The 11436-nt window shown below is 34.0% G+C and overlaps 2 protein-coding genes across 3 annotated transcripts; one reads left to right on the top strand and one right to left on the bottom strand.

Annotated features, from left to right (window-relative positions):
• The first annotated feature begins 224 nt into the window (after positions 1–224).
• Positions 225–3270, top strand: LOC114411719 (myb family transcription factor EFM-like). Its single transcript, XM_028375386.1, has 4 exons — positions 225–660; positions 1111–1737; positions 2219–2295; positions 2529–3270. Exons 1-4 carry the CDS (start codon positions 471–473, stop codon positions 2997–2999), a joined length of 1365 nt encoding a protein of 454 aa, XP_028231187.1. The 5' UTR covers positions 225–470; the 3' UTR covers positions 3000–3270.
• A 3133-nt stretch (positions 3271–6403) lies between these two features.
• Positions 6404–10579, bottom strand: LOC114411718 (probable splicing factor, arginine/serine-rich 6). 2 transcript variants are annotated; one of them, XM_028375384.1, is made up of 9 exons: positions 10267–10578; positions 10030–10128; positions 9432–9904; positions 9255–9321; positions 9080–9133; positions 8690–8758; positions 8496–8561; positions 8335–8403; positions 6404–7054 (listed from the first exon to the last, which is right to left on the bottom strand). In XM_028375384.1, exons 1-9 carry the CDS (start codon positions 10375–10377, stop codon positions 6965–6967), a joined length of 1098 nt encoding a protein of 365 aa, XP_028231185.1. In that variant the 5' UTR covers positions 10378–10578; the 3' UTR covers positions 6404–6964. The 2 variants fall into 2 exon arrangements, with proteins under 2 accessions (XP_028231185.1, XP_028231186.1); XM_028375385.1 differs by lacking the exon at positions 9080–9133 and having other exon boundaries at positions 10267–10579.
• Positions 10580–11436: the final 857 nt, after the last annotated feature.

Raw genomic sequence — 11436 nt, 5'->3', positions numbered from 1 at the left:
CGTACAAAGAACACTGAGTGGTTCTAAAACCAGGGTCTAAGCACATGACCCTCTAATGTCAGATTCTCTGATTCCTTCTCTCACAGCACCTCTCTCATTTTTATTTTTATTTTTTACACTTTTTTTTTTTTTGCATTGGTTCTTTGAAGGAAGTTACTTCCCTCTGCTTTATCCCATGCTTTTTCTTTTCTCTCTCTCTCTCTTAAACCTGCTTTATTCCTATTGAACTCACCTCTAAAAGGAAGACGATCCTCCCTCGATCCCCCTTGTGTTTCAGAAACAACATTACCACCCTTTCTCTGTCTCTCTCTCTCTCTCGCCCCCACCAAAATCTCAAAGGAAGAAGCCAAAGACCCTCTTTTGCTCTTGTTTGTTCCCACATACCAACCTGTTCCTATTTTGGCATGAACATATCTTACACAGTGTGAACTTGTTAATTAGTTGGTTATCTATACACGTGAATTTAAAGAATGGCATCACCCTCAGAACTAAGTCTGGATTGCAAGCCTCAAAGCTATTCCTTGCTACTCAAATCATTTGGAGATCAAACTGATCATTCCTACAAGCTTGAAGAATTCCTCAATCGCTTGGAGGAAGAACGCCTCAAGATTGATGCTTTCAAGCGCGAGCTTCCTCTCTGCATGCAACTTCTCACCAATGGTACACAATTGAATTCACCCTTTTATAAACATGCACACCAAACTAAATTCAAAATTCGATCCCCCCAATAAACTAATCAAACATACAGAATCCAAAACCTTAAAGATTCAAGCTACCCAGTCTAAAATAAATATTGATATATAGATAAATAGATATAATTAACACTAACGAACTCGATCAGTTTTTTCTAATAAAGTCTAGTAATTATATATGACCAACCTTTATTATCATCTTCTTCTATTCCGGTATCTTTTTGGTAATTTCTCTTCTTTTTTCATATATATTTGCCTACTTTAATTGATTTATTTGAATGTTATTTAGGTAGTGATATTAATCATTAAGGGTAAAAATAACAGGCAATCATATGCATATTTTTATTTCAATAGTATTCTTTTGTGCACACCAAGCAATCTAGTTAATTAGCCACACAAATGTCTTTGGTTGGAACAGCCATGGAAGCTTCAAGGCAGCAACTTCAGGCCTTTAAAGTAAACCATGGAGCAAAGCCAGTTCTGGAAGAATTCATACCCATGAAGCACTTAGCCTCAGAGAGCTCAGAGAAGGCAACAAACATGTCTGACAAGGCAAATTGGATGACATCAGCACAACTATGGAGCCAAGCATCAAGCGAAGGAACCAAACAACAACCACCAATCACAACCCTTAAAGAATCTGATATAGGCTTCAGCATAAGCCCAAAGTTGGCTCTTGACAACAAACAAAGGAACGGTGGAGGAGCCTTCCTTCCATTCTCCAAAGAGAGAAACTCTTGCCAGGGCTCTACATTGCGGCCTCTCCCTGAACTTGTTCTTGCCTCTGCGGAGAAAGAAATGGAGGATAAGAAACGTGCAGAGGTAGAAATTAAGGGAGTTTCGTGTCAGAGTAGGAAGGAGAATTCAGGAAGTGATGGAGCTGTGGTTGATCAAGGAAAAGGTGGTAGCCCAGTTGCATCGTCTCATGCACAAACAACCACAACCACTACTAGTGCACAAACTCATAGGAAAGCTAGAAGGTGTTGGTCACCAGACCTGCACCGAAGATTTGTTAATGCTCTTCAAATGCTTGGTGGATCACAAGGTACATAGTTAAGTGATAGGTTCAGATGAAATATATGATCAAGTGCTTGTTTGGTTAACTCATTAGGACATGTTTTGCTTTCAGTTGGAACACCGAAAGTCTGTTCTGTTGTGTTCAAAAAGTAAATCTAAGAAAGTTCTTGTTTGATTTTTAGTTAGGTTGATTGTAAACTGAGTTTTATCTTAATGTTTTTTTAACTTAATTTGAAAGGTAACAGAAGGTTATTTTTGCAAATTCAATTTATAAAATAAACTCATTTAAACTTGAGTTTGCAAATTTGAAACATGTACTTAATTTTAAGAAATGTTCATCTTTTAAGGTGGCTAGCTTTATTTTTCTCTATTATATGATGGCAAATGAGTTTTGTATCTTCAAAAATCATTTTTCATAAAAATAAGCCACAAATAAACAATAAAAAATACAGTAATTAAGAAGGGTCCTTTGGATTCAGAATCTCATGCTGAATTGATTTTTGACACAGTGGCGACCCCAAAACAGATAAGGGAGTTGATGAAGGTTGACGGTTTGACCAATGATGAAGTAAAAAGCCATTTGCAGGTAAATGTTTTTTCTCTGTTCAACTGTGCATGTACGTACGTAGTACAAACAGACAGACACAGGCACCTTTGTTGTTGTTGTTGCTGTACTATTTTCATTATATTATCACCCTGACGTACCATTCTGCGTTTTCCAAACCAACTTTTTGTTGTTTTGTTATTGTTTCTGTTTTTCGTTTTCTTTATACCAGTTAATAATTTCTAATTCCATTTAATATTTATTTTGTTAAACAGAAATATAGGCTTCACACAAGAAGACCCAGTCCAAGTCCTCAAGCGGGTGCAGCAGCACCACAGCTTGTGGTCCTCGGCGGAATCTGGGTCCCACCGGAATATGCCACGGCGGCACACACAGCCACCCCTACTCTCTACGGCGCCCACCCAACCTCTCACGCGCCGCCGCCACACTACTGCGCCGCCACTCCCATGCCACAAGACTTCTACACCGCGGCGCCGCCCCAGCCGCTGCTTCCGCCACCTCCGCAGCACCACAACGCTTTGCACCACCTGCACATGTACAAGGCGGCGTCCCACGGCCATGGATCGCCGGAATCTGACGTTCCCGGCGGCGGGGAGCGGTCGGAGAGTATTGAGGATGGCAAGTCGGAGAGTAGCAGCTGGAAGGGGGAGAGTGGGGAGAACGAAGGGGAGAGGAAAGGGATTGGTGAAGAGAGCAATGGGAGTGAGATCACTCTCAAATTCTAGGGTTTTAGAATTAGGGTTTTGCTTGCATCCCATCATCACATACTAAGTTACCAACCCATGCATGTTCAACTACTATTCATTATTGTTGGGGAAAAAAAACAAACTAAGTAGAACAAAATATCCTTGGTGGTACTTTTTGCCTATATTTCTGTGGTAAAAAGGCATAAAACTGGACATTTGTTTTGTATTTTTTGCTTTACCGTATGGAAGGTATTGATGCTGTTATATGTATTGGTATACTAGTACTATGGAGGGAAGAATTGGATTCTGACACTCTTGCCATTTTCTGGGTTACAAATTTGCCCTTAACAAATAATATCATTGTCCGTGACCAAAGTCTATAAAGGGGTTTCCTGTGTTATATATGTTTATGTGGACTATTTGGGAGTGGAAGGAATTTCAGGAACTAAAATAAAAGGAAAAGAGAAAGAAAAATTTAGGCGTATTTTATCAAGTCTTTAGAATAATATTGCTATCTAATTTAAATTAGAAATTCATTTTTATAATCAATATTAACTCACTTTTATTATGTTATAAAACTTTATTTTCATTCTTAAAAAAAAAAAACAGTTATGTAATTATATAACTGTTTTTTTTTTTTTGAAACTTATAAGTTTCCAAAAATCCCACCCAAATTCTGTCTTTTACTTTCATAAAAATGATCTACTCTGCCTCCAGACAAATGAGATACGTTAATGTCCCAGTTAGATAGTAATTGATATTTAACTTCTCGACACCTTTTGTTTGGGGATTAATTTTTCATACTCAGTTGATCTAATGACTCACTTATAATTTTTTGTAAAGCAATCAATCCTTCCCACATGTGATATTCTCGTTGTGGACAAGGAATAATATTCTTGTGCACCATTGCACAACTCATAATAGTGGTCGATATGATGATTTTGACATTTTTTTACTAGCCTGCTATTTAAAACTTTATGAAAATCATGGTTCAATCCCCAAATTAGTTAAACTTGCTGAGAAGTCCGAATTTTCCCTGAAATGTTAAAACCCCTAAGTGCCATGCATTGCATGGATAGTTCCAAGTGCAACAGCAAACCAAGATGTGGCCTATTTTCGGCAATAGAGGCTTATCAGAAACACACATGATAGTGTTGATTCAAGATTTTAAAAAACGGCCATAGCTGCAACGTCAAGGTTATTCATTAAGGTGTTTACAACAATAATTGCAGCTACACCAGTCACGTTTGTTAATAATTTTCTGCAATATCAAGGAATGAGATGAAATCGCAGCCATGACCACAATTAAAACCTGTGTTGAAGGACCATTCTCTCTAATAGATTTTGCTTTTTTGTTTGTTATTTCTTTCTATCATATTGATGTACTAATAATGTTGAAAGAAAATGAATGAATATCCGTTCGTTGTCTATATACGTGAGATTTCAGTTTGATTTGGGTATGCATCGAGATTGTAAATTCCTGATACAGTTTGACTCCTACCGATAACAAAAATTAAAAGAAACCAGTGTTTGTTCACGGAGACATCCTGTTTGAATTCTCGGGGTTTCGGATGCTAAAGATAACATGCTAGTGGTTGTAATTTTTCCGTTGATGGAAAACATAGCAGGCTCACTATTAAAACTAGAATATATACATTGACTCTTTGGTTTAGTGGGAGTTAGTCATTTTTATGTATTTTATGTTCTATGTTAGATTTTATGTATGTATATATTGACTTTTGGATATATTTGGTTATATATATGTTTTATTATTTAGTTATTACACTTTGTACATTAAGGTTATTAAATGATATCATTGAGGTAAAGTAGAATCAGTTGAAAATAGACGTGTACAGACCACCTTCATTTTCATGCTACACATTTCATGATGAGTCTATATCATTTGATTCTGTCAACATTAGTGATCATTGATGGGTTTAGTTGTAATTGATACAATGAAAATTACTTTGATTCTACATGTAAATGTAACCAATCGACAAGATTTTTGGAATATGCTCAAGACATGTAATGACAAATTTTGAGCTCATAAAATTTAATACATTCATAAGGAATGTAAGGATATATATATTTGTGACTAGTGAAAGATTGTTAGCAATTTTGGATCATACATATATATATCACATAATTGAATGAGTTAGGGTTATTATATTATTAGTCAAAATATTGAAGTGGTTTAATCAATATAAAACTATGGCTAAGGGCATATATGTCATAATTGTGTAGATACCGTTAGTGATATAATAATTTGACAAGGGAGCAAACTATAATTATCAAATTTGGGATAACTGAGCTATCAACATAAGATGTTATGGTCCCCATTTATAGGGAGCAAAGATACGTACAGATTCGCTTTTCTTTTCTCTCTATCCCTATCAGGAGAGAAAAATTCATAGAAGAAAAGGACTCCCTACATTTGAAATATCATAAAACCAATATTCTCATCAATCTTTTATCATGATTCCATTATGACTAATCCAGAATCAAATTAGGTTGATTGATTAAATCCGAACATCAAATATCACAATTTTATACAAGCACAGTGGAGGGGTATTATCTTTCCAACTAGTAGGGGTCTTTTTCAAGCACACAGAAGTTTTAATTGATGTCTTAATAGGTTGTTCATCGAATTTAGAAAAATTAAATCAGAACTTTTTTTTTTTCCATCAGCGTAGTATGTTGGTTGTGGACCCAGATTTTCTGCGGTCGAAATTTTGACGCATTCACGCAATAAGCTAATGATGACCGTTTGATGGACATCCGATGGATGATATTTTAACTCATAAGTTAGACTTAAAATAAACAGATAAAATATAAATCATCTGATCTTCATTTAACAGTCTAGATTTGTGAATGCGTGAATGCAGCAAATCCAATTCCGTTGAGTACCTCAGTTGTCCTCAACCTACAAGGTATATATTGTATTGGATACATCGGTAATGTTCGGGGAACTACTGCAACGTCATTGATATATTTTATTTTTATGTTCAGATATAATCAACATAAAGATTGCTTAGAGTGTCGACTTCCCACCGCTACTAATCATTCTTGGGTAATATACAGGATAAGTTTATTTAAATTTAAAAAAGTAATTTTAAAAATAAATATTTTTTTATAAGTGTTTTTTTAAAGAAACAAATAAAATTTACTTAAAATAAATAAAAATTTATTTATTTTTAAACAGAAACAATTTAGAGAAACATACTAAAAAAAATTGATTATTTTATTAAATAAATACTTATTTCAACAAACTGACCCAATTTATTTCCTATCATACCATGTCCATGTTACCCACTAAATCTATTTTGTACTGTGTAATGTATTGAAATTCAAATTTTAAGCAACAAGTTGTGGAATAATTTTGTCCCATAAAACCACCAAATTAGACAGGACCGGCCTATAATTAACCCAAATCACGCAAATTATTTCATACAAAGGGTTCTTCAGTTCTTAAAATAAAAATCCATATTGGTTACACGGTAGTTTACAGGATGATAGAAGTCCAAACTTTAGTATCGCCATTTGCCATTATACCAAAAAACATTCTTCACTCTATATACTGTGCCATGCATCAGAACCAATTAGAGCCCCCAAATTCCCTCTGACCAAGCAGCGAAGCACATGCACAGATGGCAATAAACATTTGGCAAGTAGCAAGTGCTATACCAACTAGCAGTTTTTCATGCCAAAAGCCAAGCTTTTTGGATAAGAAGCATCAGGTCATGCAATTCAATCGAGTGGAGTTCAAGAAGTCAGCTGGTTTTCTCTAGTGAAAATTTATAACAAAGGAAGTTACAATGACCAAGTTTACCAACAACTTAAAAGTATAAACAAAACTCTATTAATGTTATTTAGTAGAGACTGGAGCGGAATAATAAAAGAGAATAATTATCCAGCCTTTTTTTCTTCTCCATATAACATTAGGGTATTCTGTGCTAAACACATTTTAAGCATCAATGACACAATCTGAACCTCCGAAAGATATATTACAATCTACCATCAAGACTTCCATTTGTTAGTTGTCCATCCTTTAATCCATCACAGTCAATCTCTGACATTGCTGTATCAATTAGAGCCTGCAAGCCGCAAAAGAAAATACTTAGTCATGCTACCTGCATAATTTCGTCACAACCATTTGGGACATGTGGGGATTGAGAAGAAAGGCAAGAAAGCAACTGGAGTTATAGGAACAACTGAGCTCGCTAAATTTAAGGCAACACCACATCAGACCATATTCATAATTTCAAATCAATAATGATGAGCAAACATCAGAGATCTTTCAATTCTCAACAGAGACCTATTTCAGCCATTTTCTTGATAATAAGGAATTCATTTCCTGAAAGTTGCTACTGCATTTTTCTTTACAACTTACACATGAATTTTAATTTCTCCATTATTTTACCACTGTAATTTATGGCATAAAATAGTTTTGTTTTGGACTTAAATATATTTTTAATCCTTGTAACTACTGTTAAGCTTGATTTTAGTCCTAAAATAATTGTTGGTTTTAGTCCTCAAACTTTATTTCATTTTTAAAAAAAAAATGATCTCTGTTATTATTTAGTGATGATGTAACATGCATCTATACATGTCACGTAAACAACCATTATGAGATGGGAAGTATAGATGCATGTCATATCATATGATCACCGAGTAGTGAAAGGGACTGGTTTCAAAATTTTAAAATTGATGACAATCAAAACTAACAAAAAAAAATGGAGGTCTAAAATCAAATTTAGCTATATCCACAGAGACTAAAAACATATTCCTTGACTTTGGGTCCAGTTATGAAGCTTAATTAATGGCGACATGTTTCTTGTTCCTCCCCCCACCTTTCCTAGGATATCTTATCCTCTACATTTATAATTCTATAACTTTCTTTACTAAAACTCCTTATTCAAAAATAAACTGCATGTCTTTATCCCCCAATGTAACAATTTAAAAAAAAGAAAAGAAATAGACCCAAAAAGAGAAATACCATATTTAATTTTAAAGATATCTCCATGGAAAAAATAAAAATTATAAAAAAAAAAGGGAGCAAAAACAAAATCAAACAACAGAAAAAAAAATATTAAGATATATCTTTTATACAATTGCACTATATAATGTTGAGTCGTTGACAGAAAATATTCAAGCAAGCACAACAATTTTAACAAACATTTTATAAAGGGAGCGCATTTGCCACATATGTCTAAATAAAATTAATTACACAGAAACAGAATGCACAAAATCATATGAACTTGAAAATAATAGTATCCAAGATCACAATGTATAATGTATTCATTTATTAAAAAACACAGGACATACTTTGCAAATTCGTATATAAATCAGAATTATGTGGTGTTAAGAAACAAACCTGAAGTTCTTTTTCACTAGTTTTTAGTTTTTCTGTGCAATCTTTCACTTGCAGAAAACCTTTATGCAGCTGAACATCAATTTCCCAAACCCAATGTTAGCAATATCATTCATGAATTTGATATTCGTATAGAGACTGCAAGTATCTAATGTATGACTGACCTTCATCAACTGCATCTGACGATATGAAGAGTTTTTCTTTGCATTGATCACTGCATCCTCCAGTTTCTGCAGTAAATATCTTCCAGGTCAGAACATAATACATATTTTTTGTTCAGACTTCAGCGTAAGGACAAGCAATAAAGTATAGTAAACAAGTTCCAAATGTGATGCATGGAAAATAAGAGAGAAGGTACCTTAGATTGCTTTTGTAATTCCTTAACATGGAGTCTTTTCTCTTCCAATCCCTCTTCCATCTGAGAAACCTGACAAGTCAAGAAATTCCACTTTCCAGCATCATCAACACATAGCAGAGGTAAAAATAACATATAAAGGGCTACAGGACTTGTTAGTTAGAATTGAAAGGTTTTTAAAATGATATCCCAATTCAGCATGTAGTAACTAGTAAATATTGGAATTCTGGGAAGTCTTTGCATGCATTAGTATGCACCTCCAGAAAATGCAATTGTTCAGAACCAAACATTTGTCAATGTATCATAAAGCTGCATACTAGTGTAGACTTGATCATTTGAAAAACTTCATCATTCTTTCATGTGAATCATGTTAGCTCTAAAGAGATTACAAACCTCCTTTTTTAGTTGATCAAGCTGTTGAGTTGACCTCTCTAATTGAGCTTCTAACTGAAGTCCACACAAAGAATTAAAACAAAAAAAAGTGCAACACAATCAAATTCAATTTATTTTATGCTGTTATGCTATCTGAACAAGAAAATTCGGAAATCCACAAACACATTCACATTACCTGCTCATTGTGAGTACCAGCTGAATCTGATGAAAGATCCATGATATGTTGATTTGTAACATTCAAGCTGCAGGAAGAACACCAATAAGTCCAGCAGAAGATGCATGCACCATAAGTCAACTAAAGAAGAATAGTTGGAAATCAACATATGTCAACGAAAATGGATGGAGATCTTACTCATTGTTTCTCCTTGACTGATCTTTTCTATCCTCACCAAAACTTCTATCAGGATCACTGGTCCTATCCATTTTCCTGTCTACATTCAAATCTATGTTGTGATCTCTATCAACATCTCCACCATGTCCCCTGCTATGTTCTTGTTCATTTTCAACTCTATCATCCTCTCGGATCCAGTCATTTTCTAGCATAGCTTCTCTGGCTTGATCATAATCATGCATATGCTCAAACCTTCTATCCCTGTCCTGATCACGATCTCGAGACCTGTCACGGTCTCGACCCCAATCACTGCTCCGATTCCTATATCCATCCCTATCATTACTATCATGATCATAATCTCGGTCTCGATCCCTACTGCGATCCCAATCTCCATTCCTCTCATCATTATGATAGTAATAACGTTCTCTGCCAAAATTTGACCTGCCCCCACGAGTCCTCACCCCGTTAACTTTAACCACACGGCCGTCAATGGTCTAATTCAGAACAACACAGTGCCAAATACGCAAAATTCATAAGCTAAGCACAACAATGACTATTCATAACCAAATATTAACGACCCTAAAACATGTAAAAGAAGATAAATAATTAAATTACATACTCTGCCATTCATGTCGTTGATGGCATCAATTGCAGACCTAGGATTTGTGAAAGTAACAAAACAATAGCACTTGCCCCTGGTGCGTGGGTCGTTGATTATCTGAAAAAAAAAAACATGGCAATTAAAACGGAAACCCAATGAGTTGAATCGATTATTTGTGAAAGGAATTAGATAAACAAAGTGGCGAAACACTAAGTTGGTTAAAACCCTAAAAGAGATAGAGTTAGAAAAGTGGACCTTAACATCAAGGATAGCGCCATACAAATTGAAGACGGTGCGAATGGTTTCTTCGGTGGCGTCGTAGGGAAGACCCCCTACATATATGGAGCTATCATCGTCCATCGTCATTTTTTCCTTTTCTGCTATCGATCTTACCTTACCTTACCATTTTCTTTGCATGCTATATAATACTTATCACTTCAATTCAATTCTTTGCGTCAACCTTGAAACTTCACTTCCTTCCTCGCTTGCCACTATCCCCTAATCCTTTCCTTTCTCTGTCAACCCCCAACTTTCTTTCTACTTCGCTAAAATTCTATTTCTAATATTTAATTAATTAATTAATTGTCTAATGCCTTTAAATGTCTTAAGAAACCATACTTACTAGTAAATAAAGACTTCCCACACAGTATTTTTTTAAATTTAAACAATGAGAGTGTAAATCGCGGATTATGTTAGCTTAACATTGTTAACATTGTTGGTTCCATTGGTCTGAACTCTTTTTTCAAGTAAATTCTTCGATTTAAGTTTTATGAGTAAAAAAAATATACTTGAAAGGAAACATTTCATTAAATATGGATAGTCAAATTTTTCAGTAAAAATTAATTATTAACAAAATTAATAATATTTTAATTTCATGATGGAAAAAAAATTAAATTATTTTTTTATTTCATAAATATATAATTACATTAAAAAAATTAAATGTGTAATGGTATGTACTATGTAGTCAACATGTAAGATAATATATAAGTCATGTAAAATATTAAATAGCTTAAATAGTCACTTTTACTTTATGTAATTTGTTGATAAATGCGTCCCTGAAAATTAAAAATATAAAATTTAGTTTCTGAAAGTGTAAAATGTGTGACAAATATATCCGAATGTTAATAATAGATTGTGACTAATTATTATAATTTTGAAAAATTTATAATAATTAGGACAAAATTTTGGGAGAGCTATATCACATCGGTAAATGTCTCTTTCTGTTATATAATTTTTAAGTTTCATTAATGGTTGAAACATGCATAAAATATTACCAATGTAAGTGAATTTTTATTAACGAATTCTTCTTACTTTTCTTCAACTACAAAAAAAAAAAAAACAATCGTTTGATTGTTAACTATTGAATAAATGCTGTCAATACAGGAAAAAAAGATTTTTTTTTTTTTGCTGTGAAACGATAAAAAA

This window comes from Glycine soja, chromosome 5 (genome assembly GCF_004193775.1).
Source record: "Glycine soja cultivar W05 chromosome 5, ASM419377v2, whole genome shotgun sequence".
In the NCBI taxonomy this organism is placed as follows: Eukaryota; Viridiplantae; Streptophyta; class Magnoliopsida; order Fabales; family Fabaceae; genus Glycine; species Glycine soja.
Note: the sequence above shows the minus strand (reverse complement) of the source record. Positions and strands in the feature narration are given on the sequence as shown.